Below are 23,317 nucleotides of genomic sequence, written 5' to 3'. Positions count from 1 at the left end.
AAGTGATGATTCTTCCTCTGCCACTAATTACTTTGTCACCAGTCCAGACTCACTCCCACACACACTTCTGACGCATCAGGGGGGCCTGCACCACCCTCCCTTTCCATGCACTCTCCTCTGAGGCTATCCCAGACTTTCCATCACCCCTTTTCATCCTCCTCAGGGTCACCAGTCTCCTCACCTACACCCCATGCATGGCACTTTGGCCTTTTCTGCACTGGCCATTTTTCTTGAGTTTCCCTGCTTCTAACACTGGTTCAGCGCCACTGGCTGTGGCAATGGTGGGAGCCCAAGTTTAGATTAGGTGCCAGCAGCCACTTGTGTTTTCACCATTGGTGTCTAGAGCTGCTACGAGCATGGCTAGATGGCACATTAGCACTCCCACCAATGAAACTGCAGCAGGGGAGCAATGGAGGACATTTTCTGAGGAGAAGAGGCTAATATAGGCAGTTTTTGTAAAAATTTATATTATAGGGTGGAACCATGCGCAGTTCCACTTCTCCAGAGCATGAGCTGTAATTTTCATAATGTGTGGACCATCTCTGTGAACACTAGTGCAGCCGATATGATGCTCTCTTCACCATACTCTGAGACTGAAAGGTGCAGGGAAAAAACCATGTCTGACTCTTACCTGCAGTTTTTGTGGTTGCTACTGCCTCCTGGGAGCTCAGGGTGGGGTTGTGAAAGAGCATCCTTGTTTCTTCGTCCTGAGAGCAGTTCTGCTGCAGGAAGGACATTGCCTGGTAGCACACCTCCCTCTCTTCCTGTAGCTCTCCTAGACCTTGGCGATGTAGATGAGCGTCCATTTCAGGTGTCCCATCCCAGGAACTACAGCCTTCATGGGTCCCTCGGCACTCTATTGGCAGGACTAGCTCACAGTCTCTGTCCTCAGGAATGATAGGAATGCGTTGACTTAGGTCACGCACCCCCCTATAGCAGCTTGGCAAGGTCTCATCAGGAAGTGTGTACTGTACACTCACCGCATAGTCCTCTGTGTAGCAGCCACCACCTCCACTGCTACCAGTGCCACCACAGGCAACCTGCTTCTCTTCATAGAAGCAGCAGGGCAAGCCCTCATATTTCACCCCATCTGTCCTATGCAAGTGGTCTGAGTTAATACTGTACAAACCTGGGGAACTACCTGGCTGCTGCTCCAGCCCCGGGCCACACCCTCCCCAAAGCGGGGAGCCCAAGAAGAGTGCACCACAGTCTGTTGTCCCACTGCTGGGCTCCAGGGCAGAGTGCTGGAGCTCAAAGCAGCAAGCACATGCTTGCTCCATCAGAGGTCCTGCTACTTCTGGACCTTTCCAGTTCCTTTTAACATCCAAGGCAGCACTGGGAGTAGCCTCGAGGCCTCCCTCTGAGGTAGTGCCATTTGAATCCCTGTGCTCTAGTGAGGAATTACTGCTGTAGTTCATCTCCATGCTGCAGTTAGAAAGTTGGTCCCCTGAGGAAGAAGCTGGCACAGGTCGACAGTCAGCACCCATCAGAGCATGCCCATGTGCCAGAAGCTCGTCCTGATGGGGGCCCTCCAGGAGAACGATCGTCCCTCGATTTGTGCCACCAGCATCCCCCACTCGGCAGGGGCTCTTGCTGCGGTAAATGTAAGGGTCATAGTCACTGCTCAGAGAACTACGGAAGGTGGAACAGCTCCCATAGACCCCCTGGTTGCTGACCTCTGTACAGTCAACCATGGAATCACTGGAGGAGCAGTGGCATTGACCAGAACTACTGCTGCTGCTGTCACTGCCTGGGCAGTCAGCCAGGTAACCACTGCACACTGAGCGGTGACCATGATAGCAGCTGAAACTGGAGGTGCTGCCACTCTCCAAGCGGGAGGAGGGCATTACATGTACCACAGGAGGGAACAGCATGCTGCCACCAGGCTGGAAGGCACGGGAGGGACCCTTTGCGGCAATGCCAGCTGGAGACTGTCCATCTTGCTCAGGGTAGCTAAGGCCTTGGAAGTAGTAGTGCTGGTACATGGTCTCATACTGGGAAAAACAAGCTGCTTTGGAGAAGTTACGTCCATTGAACTTGGCCCTTCGGAAGGTATGAGCTGGAGAATAAGCTCTGTGCTCCAGGCCACAGCGATGTGTGTTCAAGGCATGATCCAAGTGAACAGGCTGGTAACTTTGGATGTAAGCAGGGGACTGTGCTGGGTACAGGCTCTGCTCACCATGCCGGTCCACTGTAAGTACCGTGATGGGATTTCCATGGGAGTCCATGCTAGTCCGGGTGGGATATGCAGTTATCTGGCTGGTCCTGTGCACTCGGCCAGGATAATGAACTGGCAGAATCACCCTCTGCTGCCGGCTGCGCACTGGGTTGGTGGATTCCAAACATACTGGGCCTGGATTTCCCTTCTTTTGTTCTGGATGGAGAGAAAAACAAACAGTGTGTTCTGGAAATGCAGCCACTCTGCTGAGGGGTTGTTACCTGGCAGACTGCAACAGTGAGTAAAAGTGCCAGCCTGCTCCAGAGAAGTGACACAACCAACACAAGCACACTTGCCCAGAAGTTCTTTGAAACACCTGGGTCTATTGACCAGGGGAGGAAGAGCAGTGACTTCAGCTCCTTCCTCTGCATAAGCAAAAGATGCTGCCTACTCAGCATTCCCAGCCCTCTGGGTTAGTAACACTCATCTCTGCCCAACTTTTTCCATTCTTCTTACAAATTATTTAGATGGAAAATGTTTTAAAAAGTCAATGAAAGAACCACATTCTATGTTGCTGCACAGAGGAATCCAGGAATTTTACAACTCCCTCCCACATACCAGCTGCTTTTAATTAATTTGCTTTTCTTTGTATTTCCCCATATAAATACAGTGAACTTGGGTGAATTTTATTTATGCTTCTTTTCTACACAGGCTGAAGATGCTGCCCTCTGGTGGGCATATGCCCAGGATAAGAGATATGGTAGGAAAGTGTTTTGCCTGTTTTAGGACATGGGGTCACTCTCAAAGAAACTTATTTAATTGACCTCTATTACCGGCTGGCATCATTGAAGGAAGTCCCAGGATTGTATTACAATACAGACCAATCACCAAAGAGATTTTCCTACGAGTGTACAGAAATATACAATTTACCCTCCATCCAGAGAGCTGAGAAGTCCAGAAATGGCACTATTTGGGTGTGTGCATTTGAGGGGCAACACTTACCTATAATGTTATGGCGGCAGTGGGGGCAAGTATGATGCTGCAGCAGCCAGGGATCCACACATTTTTTGTGGAATCTGTGAGTGCAGGGAATCACCCGCAACTCCTGTTGGGGAGAAAGAAGAAAATTAGAGGACTCTCCCTAAAAGGCGCGAATACTCGCAACCCACACTTAGCTCTTCTGGCTTAGCTACATATCAGGTCAATTCCCAGCCTCTTGCTAGAAGAGGGGTGGAAAAGCCACCAACCTCTGTTAACAAATAACTAAGAGCATAGTGGCTGGAGAGAGTTTGTGTTCATTCATATGGTGAGCATCTCTATGCTCAGCAACCCTGTTGAGCTCGTTTCCCCGTTGCATCCTGTCCTCCTCTCAAGCTACTCTTCCCTCTGAAGCCTCAGCCTACCTCCAGCAGCACCCAACAGTTCTAGCTAGTTTTGTGCTTTGTCTGGCAGTGTTCCCGAGGGCCACATTCAGTGCATTCTTGACTGTTGTGCACGTGCAGCACTGAGTTACAGCAGCAGTTATTTTATTTTTTCATGTCTGACAAAGGATGTAGTTTTTATTTGAGGGGAGGAAATTTTTAAAAAGGAAGTGTCTCTTTTTTTTTTTTTTTTTTTTTTTTTTAAATCCAGTGTCTTCTAACTTCACACTGAGATTTTAGATTGCCCCTTCCCTTGGGGCAATGCTCTTTGATTCATTCCCCTCCTTAGTTCCTCTGAGTGTTGTTGTAGGGGAGATGGCAGCCGGGCACCTTTCACTATGGCACTAACACGGATGGAGGCTGAGGTTAGAAGTCATTTTCTGGAACTTTGAGCTTCTTCCAAAGGATTTCCTCTGTAAGGAGGTGAGACAAAGGTTCACCGAATCAATCTCATGTAAAATGGTTAGGGCCTAAGTGTATTTAATGGATCATACATACACATGTTTCACATATTAGCTAGTAATATATATAAGCAAATGCATACTCAATATAAATGTGGGCCTAGTTTAGTTTGGTTCAGAAGATCTTTGAATAATCCTTTTTTGGGAAGAAGTGCAAAACAAGGTTTTTGGCTTACTAAGTATCCTGTTATTTCACTCCTTAGAATGCCTCTTATTTGGGTATGAGGTTCCAAGGATGAAGGAAGATGCAAGATTACGATGACCCAGCCAAATATAATCAGGGTAAACACAGGAAGTCCCCAAAGTCTCTATCAAACATTAAGACTGATAGTTTTGTTACTGTTAATAAATAGATAAGTTATATAATTAACGGTGTAAAGCAGAATCTTGTATTTGGTCATAAAACATCGGATCAGAGGAGAGGGGTGTTTGATACAAGCTCTCATCTTGGGTATAAAAGAATGTACTCAGACTTAAGTCTTTACCTTTGTTTGTGTACAGCCAAGGCTGTATATACTCAGTCAGTTCATTGGCTGGCCATCTTCAACTGATTACTGAGGTGTGGCACTTTGTACCTATTCTGACATAACCCTGTTCCTTGGATGGGAACTATGGAATTAGCAGTGGTTTTGCCTGCAACAGCAAGCAGTGGTTTTCTGCTTTGCTAGATTTGTAAAGTAACCTATGGATCTGAAAACATCCTTACATCCTGATCTTATTTCATATCTCACTCTTTAAAAGCAGCCCACGCATCAAGAATGCAGTTCCTAGAGCAACACTTTACTGCTTTCTGGCAAGGACTTCGCCTTTGACGGCACATTCTGAAGCAGCACAACAAGATCTTACAAACTGCTTTGCTGAGGCTGCTTATACTTTGGCCTTACCTTCAGCCAAACAAAAATTGAAGCTATGTACCAGCCAGCTCCTCAACAACTTTCCCAAGAACCATCAATAAGCTTGGAAGATACCACACTCCAAGCTGCCAAACAGTTTACTTATCTTGGCAGCATGTTAAACGATGAAGTGCAAATCAATCACAGAGTGGATATGTGAATTAAGAAAGCCAGTGCATCATGTGGTTGCCTTTATCACTGAATCTGGAAGCAACATGGAATCTGTTTACAGATGCAAATCTAAATCTATAATGCTGTTGTCCTCATGATATTGCTCTACAGGTGTGAAACATGGACCTGTTATCAACGGCACATTAAAAAGCTTGGAAGTTTCCACTTGTGACACCTACAATGACTGCTGGGCACCAAATGGCAGGACCAGGTGTCCCACACAGAAGTCTTAGTGCAAGCTGGTTTGGCTGGTATTGAGGGTCATTAGATTTTGATTTGTTGCCAACTGAGATGGACTGATTATGTAATTTGTATACCTGAGACCCATTTATCAAAACAAATTCTATATATGAATTAAGATCTAGCAACTACAGGCATGGAGTGCAGATGAAACACTTCTAAAGATACTCAAACAAAATCTGCACCCAAGAAATATTTGTGACTCGATCTTTGAGCATTACATGGTGCCATGCTGTCAGGGTGGATGTCCATGACTTTGATAAGAACTGCATTGCACAGCTGGGAGCACAGTGCCATGTACAAAAACATGCAGCTCAATCAACACAACTAGACAAATAGCTCTGTGGTCAGTGCGGTCATTGTTGTTCTTCCTGAATGAGTCTACGGAGCTATGAGATGACCCATTCATACAAAATGTAATTGCTGACATAGTTCTTGAAATCAGGGTGACCAAGGTCCAGACTCCAGAGAAAATCATAATAAAAAATAACAATAATGATAAGTAAATAAAGAGATTTCGGGGTCCACTCAAAAGCATCTAGCAGTCCACATTTGGCCCATGGTGCATCCATTAAACTACCCCTGGTCTATCAGATCCAGTTTTGGAGAGGGAGACCTCCCTACATTTTCAGCTGCATTCAACCAACACTGCCACACCTCCTACCCACTGATCCCCACTCTTAGTTCATGTGCCACCAAATACTCATCAGGTGACAACTGTGCCAAAACTGGCCCAGCAGCATCAGCCAACCAGGTTAGAGAAACTGCTTTCTTTTACCTCCCCATCAATGTATTTCTCCAGGCAGATGGCACAGTCAGAGGTTGAACTGCTGCTTAGTGTGTCCAGAGCTCCACAGCTTCCTTCACGATGACCCTTATTTTTGGACTTGAACTTCTTGGTTTCCATCTTTTCCAGTGCCTGCACTGCAAGCCTGTTCATGGAATTCTACAATATAAAACACAATGTTGCTGCTTGAGGCAATTGGAATTGCAGAAAAATAATGCTGTTCCTAACAATTAACATCTGTAACCATATCTCCTCAGACTGAGATGGGTGTCAAGTCTCATAAGCTAAGCAGATCCTGATTAGGCTTCTCTCTATGCGGGAGACCCTCTGGAAATGACATGCGCTACAGGGAGGAGTGTGTGTGATCAACTTATCACTGAACTAAACATTCTCTGTGCAAACAGAACACAGTCCTAACCAGTTAAAAAACAGAAACAAAAAACCAACTAAACAAAAGCTATGAGTGTGTGAGCACGCACACACGCGGCACTTGGAGAGAAGTAGTTTTCCAAATCTGAAAAAAAAAAAAAAAATGAGCAAAACTGATTGAGAGGAAAAATTTAAACAGAAAAATGTGAGTGATAATTGGGAATAGTTTAAGAATATTTTATTTTGCTAGATCCCCAAAACACCTACAGCTCTACAATCACAAAAGAAGACTTCTTAAATTAAAAAGCCATTCTGACTAAAAAGAGGAATGAAAGCACCGCTACAAAATAAAAAATATATTTAGCAAATGAGGAAATTGATAGCAATAACTATAAAATAGAAATTGATAAAGGAAGTCAAAAGTGCCAAGGAAAAGTCTTTGGATAGTAGGGTTAAGGACAATAAAAAAGGAATAATGAAACAGAAAAAACAACAACCCAGTAATAAGTCTGTTAGTAGAAATGGTAAAATTGTCAACAATCAATCAGAAAAGGCAAGTATTCAAGACGAACTTTTGTTCTCTATTTGGAGAAAAAGACCAATGACAAAATACTTTCTATTTCTACAGTAACTACGTAAGATGTTATACAGCATCTATTAAAAGACAGACAGACACAGGTCATTTAGACCTAGTGGTCTCAATTCCTTGGTAAGCTAGGCTGTGACCTCTGCAGCGGCCAGTGCGGCTGGCTCCGGGGCTGGGGCAGTCTCAGGCTACCACACACCCACCCCCTGCAGCAGCAGTAGTTTGGGTGTGGGAGGGGGCACAGGACTGGGTAATGGGAGCTGCGGAGCCATCGCTCATGGCAGGGGTAGCGCGCAGAGCCCCCTTAGGAGCTGCAGGGACATGCCACTTCTGAGGAGCCATGTGGAGCCGGGTAGGGAGCCTGCCAGCCCTGCCAACCCTCCCACCCCAGCACCAGCGGGGGTTCCAGGCCGCACGCCCCACCCTCCAGCACCCGTGGCCCCCCAGCCCAAGTTTTAGTTAGGGGTATATAGTACAAGTCATGAACAGGTCATGGGCAGTGAATTTTTGCTTACTGCCCATGACCTGTCTATGACTTTTACTAAAAATACCTGTGACTAAAACGTAGCCTTATTTGAAGTATATGTAGAAGTTCATATATCTAGAAAGAAATAATGTAGGTTATACACACAGGATGGAAGAATGTTTTCTGGAAAGCATGGACTCTGAGAAGAACTTAGGGGTCAAATGGACAACCAATTGAACTGTGTCCCTGTGTGATGCAGTGGCTAAGAGAGCTAAGATGATCTTTGCATGTATAAAAGCAAAGGAATGATGCCTAGGAGCAGGAAGGTGGTACCACCTGAGTATATGGAATTAGTGAAACCATTACTGAAAATGGTGTCTGGTTCCGGATCCACCTTTCAAAAAGGATGTTGAAAAACTGGAAAGCAGTCAGAAAAGAGTTTCAAGAATGATCTGCGGTCTGGAAAATCTGCCTTAGATAGTGAGAAGGTAAGAAGATCAGTCTGTTTGGTTGACCCAAGAGAAGATAAAAGCTGACATGATTGCGGTTTATAAGCACTTATGTGGGGAGAAAATTTTAGATAGTACAGGGCTTTTCAATCTCACATACAAAGGCATAACAGGATCCAATGGCTGGAAGCTGAAGCTAGAAAACAAATGTGTACCTTATTTCCAGTCTGAATTTAACTGTGAGGGTAATTACCATTAAAACATGTTAAGGGATGTGGTGGATTCTCCATCATGTGAAATATTTAAATCAAGACTGAATGTCTTTCTAAAAGACCTGCTTTAGCTCATCCAGATGATATGGCCATGATACAGGAATTAATGGGTAAAATTCTATGGCCTGTGTTGTGCAGGAAGTTGTACTAGATGATCATATGGTTCCTTATGGCTTTTAAATCTCTGAATCTGTGACCCAATATGGGATATACTCTTTTATAGGTCAGCACAGACCTAAGTTCCCACTAAGCTGCGCAGCAGGCTATCAAGGGTCACGCAGGTGGGTGGGAGTGGAACCTCTCCCCCAGCCCCAGAGCGGCTGTGGTGAGAGAGGGCTGGGGGAAACCCTCTCTCCATGTTGCAGCCCTGGGGCAGCCTGCATCCCAAATTGCTCATCCACGGCCCCACCCCAGAGCCTGCACCCCCGCTGGAGCCCTCCCCCCCCCCAACTCTGTGCCCCAGCCCTGAGCCCCCTCCAGCAACCAAAACCCCTCATCCCCAGCCCCACTCCAGAGCCTGACCCCCAGCCGGAGCCCTTCCCTTCCCCCTCCACACTCCAATCTTCTGCCCCAGCCCCTGGCCCCACCCCCACCACACATCATCTTCCTATTGGTGCACATAAAGTTCATTCCACACATGGATGTAAAAAATTAGAGGAAACATTGATGCAGACCCCAACGCCCCAACATAGTGCTAACAAGATGACTCAGCAGAGAGAACTTTCCAACGTGGGTCAGTACTGACTTTAATGGTCATCAGGGTGCTATAGGTCAACAGTTCTCAACCAGGGGTACGCATACCCCTGGGGGTACATCAACTCATCTAGATATTTGCCTAGTTTTACACAGGCTACATGAAAAGCACTAACGAAGTCAGTACAAACTAAAATTTCATACAAGGACTTATTTATACCACTCTATATACCAAGCAGTGAAATGTAAGTACAATATTTATACTCCCATCAATTTATGTTATAATTATATGGTAAAAATCAGCAAGTAAGCAATTTTTCAATAATAGTATGCTGTGACACTTTTGTATGTTTATCTCTGACTTTGTAAGCAAGTAGTTCTTAAGTGAGGTGAAACTTGGGGGTATGCAAGACAAGTCAGACTCCTGAAAAGGGAACTGTAATCTGGAAAGGTTGAGAGGCGAGCCACTGCTCTAGGCCCTGTGATCTGAAAGACTGTGCCTCGAGCATAAGATGTAAAATGAATGTGGTGATTAAATATCCTTTGGCACTCTTTATGAGGTTTGGAATGCTGGACAACGCCAACTCAGATAATTACATGCTGCTTCCCTACAATTCAAATTGTAGGTTTATTTTGAATACAGGATTTATCATTTTCCTTTCTAGTATCCCTGCTTTGCAGTGTTGTAGGTCCAGAATGCCTGGCGAGTCCCATCACAGAGGTGAGGGTTAAAGGAGTTCTATGAGTACACAATTGTTTGGCCTCCTTCCAGATGAAAGACCCTATATGCATGCAGGGGAATTACAGGACAGATGACAAATGCAAACTGCAGGGAACTTTAGCATCTGATTGTTACACTGTTCTCCTACTCAGCCTTCCCATCAGATAGCTTTAATCCTCTGAATCTCTCTGTTCCCGGGATGATTCCTAACCAGGCTTCTTTTCTTGAAATCTTTTCCCTCTAGGAATCAAGGGAAATTTTCATTAAAAGGAAGTTGCCTCTCCTTTGGATTCTCAAGATTTCCATTTGGAATTACATACTATACACCCAACAAGCTTGGAACCTGCTTTGAAGCCACTATCCCTTGTTAGAATCCATCAACACCACTCCAATCAGCTTCTCTCCCTTCTCCACTTGGGAATAACTACAGTTTCTGTAGCACTCCCAACCCAAGGATCAACTGATCGAGCACAGCAGAGTATAGCAGGTCTCTTAATAAAGTTCCACACCTTTTCAAAGTGCCGTGCATCTTTGGATAATACCTTTTTCACAAAGATTGTTTTTCCAGACAGTGAACCCTTCTCTCTCTTCAACAGCACTGACCCAACTCTCTAGAAGAAGGTAGAAGCAGCAGTCAGAGTGCAACGAAAGTATCATTATTGATCCCGAGCTCAGGCAGCTCTTACCTGACTACGTCGCTGCTTCAGTTTGATCTTGACGAGAAGAATGAGGCAAACGAGAGAGACCACCACAAAAAAGGCAAGGAAAATCCCCATGTCAAAGTACTCTGTGGGTTGCTGAAGAAGACAGAAGAAATTTAACTTATCTCCCCAGGCAGATCACATTCAAATCCATTGCTATTCCTTTCCAATCCATTTCCCCCTTCTCTAATTTCTTGATAATTATGATTCTATGAATGCCCTGTGGGCATGAACCACATTGGTGGAAAAAGCCACTGCATATGTTAGCCTCTCTCTTGACCAGTTGCTCGTGAGCCCTGATGCATGAGCCAGAATCTGAAGTCAATATCACTGAGCGAGGTCAATTAATATTATTTTATAAAATTCCATGTACTTAATAGCGAATAGTCAGGGGTGTCCTTTACACGCAGGGATATGGCAAACAATCTGAAATAAAAAAAATGGGAGGAAGTCACATTTATCACAGGAAAGTAAGTGTGTGATGGGACACAGTTATGGCCAGCCTTACAGTATAAGGTTTACAGCAGCTCCGAACTCAATGCTGGTTCTACAAGCAACAGGTTTCACCAGAGTGAATCACAGTTACCAACAGCTCCAGTGGGTTTTTGGTATAATTCTATTTTTGAAGCAAGTAAAATCAACATGTCTGAGTCCTCAGCAAAGTACTGATTGCTCAAATGAGTCATGCTTTCTAATACAGCTGGTGCTTTAGGAATACAGTAACAATGAACTAGAAATCTGGTCTACACAGATTTTTATAAAAACGAGGAGTCCGGTGGCACCTTAAAGACTAAGATTTATTTGGGCATAAACTTTCATGGATAAAAACCCACTTCTTCAGATGCATCAGGCTGTCAGATGCATTTTGTTTTTTACCCACAAAAGCTTATGCCCAAATAAATCTGTTAGTCTTTAAGGTGCCACTGGACTCCTAGTTGTTTTTGTGGATACAGACTAACACGCCTCTGATATTTGGCACTGATTTTTATGTTCGCTTTTCTCATATAAACTACATGTAGGAAGTGTTCAAGATGTCTTGGGAACATCCATTCTAGATTGGAAAGAGAATAAAGTCTCAAATTTCTTTGTTAATCCATGTGTTAAAAATGCAGTCAAGAAATGTTCACTAACATCAGACAGCCTGCTTTCCTGGGGGTAGAATACAATTAGCCGCCCGCCCCCCCCCCTTTTTTTTTAAATTTAAATGTTTTGTTTTCTTTATTAATGGACCATTATAATACAAAAAAAAAAATCCCTGTGTAATAAATATAGGGCCCAGACTGTGAACCTCCTCCTTAACACTGGTGAGATGTTACTCACTTAGGAAATCCATGGAAGTCAATGATACTTTCTGAGTGAGTAACTAACTGTTCTCCAGTCAGCACTCATGGAAAGCATCACACTACATGTTATCAATCAATGCTATTATCAGGTGCTGCATGAAGCAACAGCAACACAATCCCCACTGAACATTAAGTCTCACCCGTGGGGGCCGGTGCTGAATCCTTGCTCGTGCCACTTTCTGCTTGTTAACTATGTTCATCAGTTTGACAGCATCAGCCCCCTTCACATACACCACTGGCCTCTTCAAAGGGTCTTCTGAGCCCTGGTTCAGCTAGACAAGAACACAGTAAAATTCCATTAAATAGATTTATTTCAGATCAGCAACTCTCTTTTCAAGAGAAGGAGAGGAGACCATGGGTGAATGAAGATAGCACTAGATACACCACCACTTGTCCTTTTGTAGTGCATCCTTTCATCCGAGAATTTCAAAACACTTTACAAACATAAAATTAAGTTAAAAACTTGAGTTAAAATTAGGTCTGTCTTTTAATCACAGTTAACTCATGTGACACGGTGCGGGCTGTTTCCGGGAGCGGTGCAGGGCCAAGGTAGGCAGGGAACCTGCCTTAGCACGGGGCGCTGCTGCCACCCCAGAGCCGCTCCAGTTAAGCGGCGCTGGGCTGGAGCCTGCACCCCAACCCCCTGCCCTGAGCCCCCTCCCGCACTCTGAGCCCCCTCCCTGAACCCCAACCCCCTGCCCTGAGCCCCCTCCTGCACCCCAACCCCTTGCCCTGAGCACCTTCCTGCACACCACATCCCCTCCCGAACCCAGATGTTTTCCCCACCCAGATGTGGCCCTCGGGCCAAAAAGTTTGCCCACCACTGCTGTAGAACATTTATGCAGCACATATTTAAATCAGCAAAATTCAAGTTCCTAGCTTATGAGCCCTTTGACTTATGAGCTAATAAGTTCTTCTGTCTTCAACAGCAGAGCTTGTAAACTCACTGATAGTGTTATTTGGCTTCTAATGCTTATTTGAACCAACAGGTACACACCTGGGTCTTAATCTGCAAAGAATTATTCACGTGTGTAGTCAATTTGACAATTTGAATTTACCATAAATGTCTTCATGTAATGGAGGAATCCTCTCTAATCTAGAGACTAACTTGAAGTGTCAACCACAGCCACAAGCATAGCTGAAACTCAGAATTTTGGCACACAAACTGCTTCCCCTATAAGTGTTCTGGGACCCTTGCACAGACCTACTTGAGATCCTTTCAAAGTATTAAACCTTAGCAACCTCTAAGCATATATTATGTACCAGAGTGGGAAAAAGTCTAGACTAGAGGATTCCTCTGTTACAAGACATATATGCAGTAAATTCAAATGGTCTAATCTGACACAGAACCACCATGGGATAGGTAAAGCCACAAGGCATGACCAGAAGGGGACAGAGATGCAGCTGTCCTTGTAACTGCTACACCCTTACACACTTATTTTCCCCTCAAAGGAAATTTTCTGGGCCTGACTCACCCTGGAAATTGTCCCCTAGGAATTCAAGTATTCTCTTGAACTTTAAAGATGAGGGAACAAAATCTATAACACTGATTCTCAGCCTGAGGGTCACAACCCTCCGAGAGCCTCAAACTGGTCAAAAGGTTATAGCCATCCTCCATTTTTTTATGACTGGATGGGAGTGGGTCCCAAAATTTTCTTCTGTTGTAACAAGGGTTCACAGTCCAGATAGGTCAGGTGTTCCCAGCCTATCCACGGTCACGCAGCCTAGTGCCAGGAAGAAGCACTCATGTGACAAATCACAGGTCAAGGAGAACACTTGCTTAGCCTTGAAGGATGATAAGCAATTTGGTCTCAGAACCTGTGACTTTTGCTCATTGGTACAAAAATAACTTGGTCGTCAGGCATAAAAAGCTTGCTAATGTCTTCAAGAACTTCAGACTGCTTCTGTCCAACAATGCCTGGGACACGGGAGCTCTGGAGGTGATCACCACCTCCCATGACAGCAATCACATCGGTTTCCTAGCTATAGTAATACCAAGGAGAAAAAAAACCCATGGTCTAGAACAAAAGGAGTCTCATATACATGAAGGGTAATGCTCATGAAAGGATAGGCAAACTCAGAGTGATAACCATCCCAAAATCCCCACTTACAGGATTTTAGTTCAGGGTCTTAACCTGTGTCAAGAGGTGACACAGAAATGGCTACATGCAGAGTTGCACAGGCCAAATCGTAGTTCCCTTTAAGTGACTGCTAGGAGCAGGAGGTAAGCTTGTAACAAATAGCGGGACAGAAAAAAAATGTGGCCATTCTCTTCTATACATAATGTGCAGACTGTGACAGAATAAAATGGCTGATCAACTTAGCAGGTGTTTGTCTGCACAGCAGGATTCTTTGTTTAAAGTTTGCAGGCTCTGACATTGAGAGCTTATCCATTAAATCTAGCCTTGCAGGATATGATCAAAGGAAGCCTTAGGATAGTAAAAGAGAGACCTTTGCGGCAAGCTCTCCTTTTTCTTTTCTCTCAGGATGGGGGGATGGAAGAGGGAGTTCTCTTCCTTAGATTACTGCTGCAAACCTGGGTCATGGCTTTTAGTCAGGACAAGGAGGCTTTAGATGTGAAGGCACAGGATGCACAGGGTGTCAAAGTTCCTTTTAAGTAACCGCTGTAAATACATTCTTTCACTAAGTATCTGAGACTACTGTATGGGCAGAGCCAAATTTATCCCACTTTTCATTGATTAAAAGAGAGAGAGAGAGAGAGTGTGTAGCATATATGCTGGCATGTTTCTACCAGGCATTTTGCACTCACTACCTCGTCCTTGCTTTCCCCTTTCTTAAGAGAGGAATACTAGCAGGGAAGTCAGGGCACTGAGTTCTCTCTTAATGCCAACACCTTATCTACTTTCAGGACAAGATAATTAATATCCCTTATGCCAAGCGCTCCAGAGTATGAGCCCAAGTCTGCAGGAGAGAAGTCAGAGGAAGAAGGGGATTCGTTTTTCTACAAAGACGACTACTTATCTGGAGGCTCTCAGAAGTTTTCCTAGAGAATTTATCAGGATGTATTGGAAGTCACCTTTTTCCTAGGAGAGTAGCTCAAGGAGGACAGGGAAGAATTTGGGGGAGGGGGGGCACTTAGATCCATGCTCAGGAGCTATTCCCAGGGATCACCAGAGTGGCTTGATGAGAAAGTGGGTGGCTCAACAAAGAAGTGGCAGGTGCAGACTCACCTTATAATATCTTTAAAGCACTGACCAGGGGCTGTAACGTGACCACACATGAAGCACCACATTAAGAAAACCAGTGCCTTCAGGTGGAATAATATCCCTGAAAGGAACGATTCCAAGGCACTGGGGGGGGTCACAGTTGTCAAGGGTAGTAGTGCTGAATTTGGTGATGGGCATTTGGGACAGTGGATTTGATGGCCCAGCCATCTTGCAAGAATAGGGCAGATTCCCTTTGAGCAGATTCTGAGCACACGTCCCACAGGCCCTAGTTCTGTCCATGTCCGTACTCGATACTGTGCCATTTTCTCCTGGAACTTTGCCTGCAGTGAAGCACTGACTTCAGTCCATCATCCACCCCTGCAGGACTCTTCCTGGTCAACAGTGACCTCCCACAGGGCCATTGCTCACTATTTTTGTGCTACCATGTCTGCATCCAGGTCACACCACTGCACCTGCTGGCCCAGGAACAGACTAATGATAGGGAAAAACGAGAAGATCAGGAGGGTAGAGAAAGGAGGGCTGTCAACAGAACCCAAGGGTGGGGGGCTAAATCCTCAAGATCAGAGTGGAGCTAGTGAGAAGCTGTGTGCTGTGGCACAGAAGCAGCAGACTGGGCCTATGAGGAGGCAGTCGAAAGGTTTATTTAGGGAGAGCGGTTTAGGCATCAACATTCTGAGAGTTTCACTTGCTCCTGTAGCCAGTAAGTTTCCACACTAGAGGATTCCTTCCATGTGTGAAAAATCAAGAATTACTCACGCAAGTAAATGTTGCAGAATCAGAGCCTAAGTTACATGTAAGTGATCTGTTTTAAGATTTTACACCTCCACTTGTAGATAGTCTCTAATATACATGCTCTGTACTCAATTTTCAAACACGTTTCTTCCAGAATTGAAGCCAGTTCTTTCAAACCTAATCATGCAGGCTTTCACCCATGAGGACTACACACAGGCCCAATTTAAACTTTCATACTTGAGCTATTTTTGTCGTAGCCCTGTTCAAAAAAGCATAGTTAGAATTCTTTTCCACACTTGTGAAAGTATTTTCCTGCTCCCATAACTCAGAACTGGCTGAAGGGATTTTGCTCAAACTTCCCACAAAAACACAACCCCACTCTCCCAAAGTGAATAAAAGTGACACACACAAAACTGACTCCACTAGCAAGAGGCAAAGCCTGGAAAATGTCAGTCCAAAAAGTGAAAAAATAGGGGTGTAAAAACAGAAAACATTTTGCAACCTGAACTGCAGTGGCTGCTGCTAGTGGGCACTACACTGAAGCATCCCCTCCACTCTGTACACCAAATACTCTCCCTTTGAGATGAGGGAGGTAAAGGGAGCATCCTGGACAACACAGTGCTGGATTACAACAGGAGTGAAAAGGCTGAGGTGGAACTCAGTGCGTGTGTGTGCTGGGCAAAGGGGAGTGTTCACATCCCCCTTTTCCTGGGACCTTACCGCCGCCATCGGAAAAAGAATAAATAGAAATGCAGCAAATTAAAAAGTAGGAAACCAGACAGACTTCTCTGGCTTTACCATTCCCCATCACCCTCTGTCAGGGTACTTGTTTGAAGAGGGGGAGGGAAAAACCCAAACACCACATCCCCAGAGAGAAGAGGAGGTGTGTCTATTCTAGGACAGCTCTATTATGAGAGCAAAGAACACAGCTCACGATTCACAGAGTTTGGTGTATAGCAGCCCTCACAGTGAGGGAATAGCTCACAGAGACTGGGATAAGCCTGGGCTCCCTGCTTTGTACCTGGTCAATGGCATCTGGGTTTTCAGACACATCAAAGATGACAGCTGTGGCTCCTCGCTGCACTGCCCGCTTTGCCTGCAATGAGAAAAAGATAATGCCCCTTTAACACCTCCCAAAAGAGAAATGTCCCCCCTGCCCCTACCTCTTCCCACCCCAGCAACCAGTGCCGCTGCTAGGCATAAGCAGACTAAGGGTACGTCTACACTTACCTCCGGGTCCGGCAGCAGGCAATCGATGTTCTGGGATCGATCCCGGAAGTGCTCGCCGTCGACGCTGGTACTCCAGCTCGGCGAGAGGAGTACGCGGCATCAACGGGGGAGCCTCCCTGCCGCGTCTGGACCCGCGGTAAGTTCGGACTATGGTACTTCGAATTCAGCTACGTTATTAACGTAGCTGAATTTGCATACCTTAGTCCGAAGTGGGGGGTTAGTGTGGACCAGGCCTAAGCATGCTTAGGGCCCTGAGCAGCTCAGGGGACCCTCTATTTGTGAGTGCGCACACATCCGTGTGTTCCTGCTTTGGGCCCCGAAGGGGCTGGCACTGCCTCTGCCAGCAGCAGCCTGCTCTTTCCCACTTTCACATGCCAGGGAGGAAGTAAACAGGATTAAAATGGTTTTTATTTCCATATAATCAATACAGAAGGCAACTGCAAATGCAGGGATAACTGAATCTCTAGTGCAGAGAGGAGCCAACCGCTCCAGGGCATCCATGGTGCCCTTCCCAGCCCCACTCAGTCTCAGATGACAGTTAAACTTTTACCACTTTTTAAAACATTTCTTAGAACTGAAAGAATTAAGTAACCTGGAGAGAAAAGCCCCCTCCACAAACCACATAGGAAGGAGGGAGTGCTGTGGGGCTTCATTAGAAAACCTTTTCTGCGGCAAGGAAGAGGAAAAAGGGTTCACCTTTGGCAGATGCATAAGGAGACTCAAGGCCATTACACATGCCATCTTTAAAGTCTCCTAAATCCATTATTTCGCTGCAGTCATGACAAATTCTGTCCAGTGAGACTCAGACTGTGTTCCTCAGATGTTTTGAAAAGACATTGCTATGTCTGTCCACTAGAGGTCATTCTTACTGCATGCAGCATCTCCACTCAGAGAAGATCAATTCTATTTGATTTGTGAAGGATTTTATACTAAGGGACCATAATTCAGAACTGGAGTGACCAAGAGCCAGCCGGGGACACTGGTATGTATTAAAATCCTCTGGGATAGTGAAATGGGAGCAGCAGGCACCTTTCACTGCAGCTTCTGTAAGTGTCTCTGCAACCTCTACCAAAATGCTGTCCTGTAACTTCCTACAGCAAACAATTGTCACGGAATCATCACAACTAGCGCTACACCTCCAATTAAAAAAGAACGAGGAGTACTTGTGGCACCTTAGAGACTAACAAATGTATTTGGGCATAAGCTTTCGTGGGCTAAAACCCACTTCATCGGATGCATGCAGTGGAAAATACAATAGGAAGATATATATATACACACAGAGAACATGAAAAAATGGGTGTTGCCATACCAACTCTAACGAGACTAATCAATTAAGGTGGGCTATTATCAGCAGGAGAAAAAAAAACCTTTCGTAGTGATAATCAGGATGGCCCATTTCATATAGTTGACAAGAAGGTGTGAGTAACAGTAGGGGAAAAATCATCATGGGGAAATAGTTTTTACTTTGTGTAATGTCCCATCCACTCCCAGTCTTTATTCAAGCCTAATTTAATTGTGGACAGTTTGCAAATTAATTCTAGTTCTACAGTTTCTCATTGGAGTCTGTTTTTGAAGTTTTTTTTGCTGGAGAATTGCAACTTTTAGGTCTGTAATTGAGTGACCAGGGAGGTTGAAGTGTTCTCCGACTGGTTTTTGAATGTTATAATTCTTGACATCTGATTTGTGTCCGTTTATTCTTTTGCGTAGCGACTGTCCAGTTTGGCCAATGTACATGGCAGAGGGGCACTGCTGGCACATGATGGCGTATATCACATTGATAGATGTGCAGGTGAACGAGCCCCTGATGGCATGGCTGATGTGATTAGGTCCTATGATGGTGACCCTTAATAGCTATATGGACAGAGTTGGCAACGGGCTTTGTTGCAAGGATAGGTTCCCGGGTTAGTGTTTTTGTTGTGTGGTTGCTGGTGAATATTTGCTTCAGGTTGGGGGGCTGTCTGTAAGCAAGGACTGGCCTGTCTCCCAAGATCTGTGAGAATGAGGGATCATCCTTCAGGATAGGTTGTAGATCTTTGATGATGCGAGGGAGAGATTTTAGTTGGGGGCTGAAGATGATGGCTAGTGGCGTTCTGTTACTTTCTTTGTTGGAACTGTCATGGAGTAGGTGACTTCCGGGTATTCTTCTGGCTCTGTCAATCTGTTTCTTCACTTCAGCAGGTGGTATTGTAGTTTTAAGAACGTTTGCTAGAGATCTTGTAGGTGCTTGTCTCTATCCGAGGGATTGGAGCAAATGTGGTTATATCTTAGAGCTTGGCTGTAGACAATGGATCGTGTGGTGTGTCCTGGATGGAAGCTGGAGGCATGTAGGTAAGTATAGGGCTCAGTAGGTTTCCGGTATAGGGTGGTGTTTATGTGACCATCGCTTATTGGCACTGTAGTGTTCAGGAAATTGATTTCTTGTGTGGACTGGTCCAGGCTGAGGTTGATGGTGGGATGGAAATTGTTGAAATCATGGTGGAATTCCTCAAGGGCTTCTTTTCCCTGGGTCCAGATGATGAAGATGTCATCAATGTAGCGCAAGTAGAGTAGGGGCATTAGGGGATGCATCCATGAAGGACTAGATTTCCCCCAGCTTCCTCCAGAAAACAACAATCACTGTAACAGAGAGAAATCACAGGGCCCTGACCCTTTGTAGAGAGAACAATGGAGCATGTGGTTTAAATCCAATAGGAAATAAATAGATGGTACAAACATGCCTGTTATGGAGTAATACTGAGGTTTTACTACAAGAGAAAAATTGGCTGCAAGTGTGAAGGACTAACTGGTCATTTTCTCTGCTCCATTCTCTCTTTATTGTGTTTTCATTTAAAACCTAATAAAGCACATCAGACAGCACCTGAGGGAAAGCAGCTCCCAGAAAGGGTCTCTGCCTTAACCCAGAAAATATTTATCTCCTTTGAAGTCAGAACACCTGGCTAATCGCTAATAGCTGTTGGGAATGAAGAGCTAAAAGGAATCTGATCTAGTAAAGCTCTTCTTCTCTGCCATGGAGATGTGCCAGTGAAGTGTTGCCCAGAAGGGTTCTCTCACAGATGCCCAGCACTTGCTCAAGTGTTTCAGGCATGTAGACTTTAGAGCCTGTTAGAGAGCAGTTCTTTCTCAGTGGGCAGTGGGGTCAGATGTGAAGAGCTTTTGATCTCTGGAGATGATTATACTTTTGAAGCCTGTCTGGGTTTGGTTCATTTTGCATAGAATGGTGAACAAGCAGGTTTACAGTAGATAACCCCAAAATTACCAAAAACAAAGTTTGGACACTCATTACTACCTTGTAGCACAGAATCATAGAAGTTAGAGACCACTTTGACTCTGAAAGAGAGCATCCACACAGAGGTTCAATGCAGTTTCATTAATCCACTTTAAATTCACTGCTTTAGCTAATTTGAATTACATTTCCTGAGGTCCCTGTGTAGACAAGCTCTTATTCATAGGTTTTTCTCTATAACAATTTAGTTAAAAGGAGTATTCCGCAGACTTGAGAAATTTATAATTATTTGATCCTGAGACTCATTAGGTATAATTTTGGGTTGCCTCATCTTGACTTGTTCTCCCCCAATACATGCTAAAGAACAAAAAGGCCCAGCAGCTCTTGAATGTCAAACTCTTACACCTATATTTTCTGTAAGCTGAAGATGACAAAGAACTACAATGCCTCTAGCTACTATCATCGGGGTACCTGTGGGGTACCACACAACCTTGTGGCATATTTCCAGATAGCATGTTACAATATCCACTGCGTGTTGCAGCATTAGAGCACCACTGCAATTGCAAGCTCCTCTTCCATAGACAAATGAGAGGTTCAGCCCAGCACCCAACTGGTATTTTCTAGGCTGGCTGGCACGAGGCTTGGGGGAATCAAGGGATGTTACAGCTACATGAAGAGTAACTGTCATATTGCAAAGGAAGCTGAGAAATGCTGCTGTATTAGTCCACAAAGCAGCACCTACTGACAGAGCTGCTGAGCAATGGTACCGTAAGTCCTACCACTTTGCCAAGAACAAGATTAGAACAGCTGACATCCTGTCTTGAGTGCCCCCCACCCCAGTTCCAACTTCTCTGCATAAACTTTAATGCACTCAGCTCAGTAAAGAAAGCGGGTCCCAGAAACATATTACAATACCAGCTTTAATTCCTAACCTTAATAGTGGTATCAGGGGCATAAGTAGCATAGGACCACAGCCCTGATTCAGGAGATATTACCGCATTTTACATGCCCTAAGCATTTCACAGACTTGATAGATAACATACAACATTATGTTGCAACTACAGCAGAAGAGAGCAGGCCCACTGGTCCCAGTAAAATACAAAATGTAGGATATTATACCAGAGGGATCTGGTTGTAGACAAGCCAATCATGGAAACTGGGGTTAAAGAAATGCCATTACCTGTTTCTGCAGCAAACTTGCTTGGCTAGTTTCACTTTAGCCAATTACAACCAGGCAAGGCAGGATTTTGCTAGGCCCCAAGTAAAGGCAGAAAAGTAAACTTCACTTTTAATTCTCACTTGTCACTTTTTCCCTTTCTCCTCCCTTGTTATTCCTATTTCCATAAAACTGGCCACCCAAGCACAAGGCTAACAAGCATGCTGGTCAGCTACTGTTCCCTGAAGCATGAGTCAAAAGTATGACACAAGTAACCCTCCATCAGTCTACGGACTCAGGATTGGAAGCCCTGTCTCAAAAAGTGCCCTGTTTTCAAACTGAAACTTTTCATTCCAAAGGAAATTACCTCTCTCTCTCTCTCTCTCTCTAACTCCCCCCGCCCCCCAACACACACACATACATACACACACACAAAAGGCTGAAAAGGTGAGGGGCAGCACAGCAGTCACTTCAAAGACTGGACATTGTTTTCTTTGCCTGGGTTTAGATTCTGATCATAAGGGTGAAAACAGACCAAATGTGTAAACTAAGCTATTACAGAGTCTGACTCATTACACCTTCACAGATGCTAAAATCAAGTCTCTGACCAAGTTACCAACTTAATATAACCACAATAAGCAGATTAGAAAGGGGAGCTCTCCTCAGAGTAAATATAAAGGAAGTGTAATTCAGTTCGACAATGAAATATGAAAGCTTCAGATGTGGAGATATAAGCGGGTGTTATAGCGGACTTGGATGGGGACTGAGTGCTTTACACATACAATACACATGCATACGCTATGGATCCCATTCCAGCATTCCGCTCAGCTCCACTCTCCATAATTTAGTTGCAGCTTGGCCTGACCTTCCAGGTTTCCCTGGCAAGAGATCAAAGAGCAGAAGCCACAAACACACCACAGAATGCAGTCTCTCTCTCTCCCTCCCCCCCCCCACCCCACCGCAGCCTCTCCCCTTCTGGTCCCTCCCCCCCCAGTTTTTAAAACCACAGCACTTTGTTGAGAAGCAAGCGAGTGTGAGCAGGCTGGGGCCTGAACACAGGCATTTTCTTCATCTGATTTTCAGCTCTTTCCCTTAGCTCTGTGAAGGTAACTCAGCAAGAGAAACCTTCGCACCTGCACTGTAGGAGAGGGAGGAACAGGCAGCTGCATGTCTTCCACCCCACAATAATAAAGAGAACTCTTTAAAGTTGTGGTGCAAAGCCTCATTGCTTCCTCAAAGGCCTCTCTCCCTCCTCCTCAAAAACATCTTGTTGGATAATTAAAGTCATTAAACCTTTGAAAGTTTCCTATCTGCTGCTTACTTAGAGCCCTTCTGCTTACTGAAGATGCAATTTAAGCCTCACTTTATGAAGTAGTGTCTTCTTAAGTGCCTTTCGTCATTAAAAATAAATAAAATATCAGTTAATGTTTAAAAACTACTTGCCACTCTTAAAAAAAAAAAATGTAGCAGCCAACAAGCTCAACAGGTAGGCGGTTGGGAGGCTACTGCACAGAGGTTATAATATGCAGAGTCAAACAGCAACACATTTCCTTAAGTCTCAATTCCCACACAAATGACTTTTGGCAAAGTGAAGCTACGTTGCAGATACATAGCAATGTTTGAAACTATGCTACTTTTTAAGAGCATTAGAGTTAAAAACAAGAAAGAAATAGCCCCCCTTTCCTCCTCCCAAAAGTTAGAACCCTCAGAAACAGAACAGGTCATCATATGAATAAAATTTAGGAATTATCTACCTGGCAAAGTCAGGTCACTTGGTGTCTTGCTTGAGAAATTGAACCTTAAATTCACCATTTCCTGGGATTTGAACATGGGGGGCGGGGTGGAGAGGAGGGGAAGAGGACGTTTTTTTTTGTTTGTTTGTTTTTTTTTTTAACTCCAATATTCTTGTAAGATAATACATATTCACACAACTGGTTTGGGCTTGCAACCCTAACTCCACCACAAAACTTAGTTCTGGGTGTGGAAATTGTCTTAGTATCATTACAAAAAAAATCCACCAAGGCCCACTGGACTGGAGCCATTTCCAGCAAACCCAA

General features: G+C 44.7%; 1 protein-coding gene across 1 annotated transcript in view; it reads right to left on the bottom strand.

Annotated features, from left to right (window-relative positions):
* Positions 1-23,317, bottom strand: part of ZNRF3 (zinc and ring finger 3) — a 203,524-nt gene that overhangs the window by 238 nt on the left and 179,969 nt on the right. Inside the window, exons 3-8 of the mRNA XM_054005955.1 lie at positions 16,673-16,747; positions 11,872-12,003; positions 10,374-10,484; positions 6,123-6,290; positions 3,161-3,263; positions 632-2,374 (exon numbers count right to left, since the gene is read on the bottom strand). Coding sequence (XP_053861930.1) covers positions 632-2,374; positions 3,161-3,263; positions 6,123-6,290; positions 10,374-10,484; positions 11,872-12,003; positions 16,673-16,747 — 2,332 coding nt within the window. The remainder of the gene's footprint in view (positions 1-631; positions 2,375-3,160; positions 3,264-6,122; positions 6,291-10,373; positions 10,485-11,871; positions 12,004-16,672; positions 16,748-23,317) is intronic.

Source organism: Malaclemys terrapin, chromosome 16 (assembly GCF_027887155.1).
Source record: "Malaclemys terrapin pileata isolate rMalTer1 chromosome 16, rMalTer1.hap1, whole genome shotgun sequence".
In the NCBI taxonomy this organism is placed as follows: Eukaryota; Metazoa; Chordata; order Testudines; family Emydidae; genus Malaclemys; species Malaclemys terrapin.
Note: the sequence above shows the minus strand (reverse complement) of the source record. Positions and strands in the feature narration are given on the sequence as shown.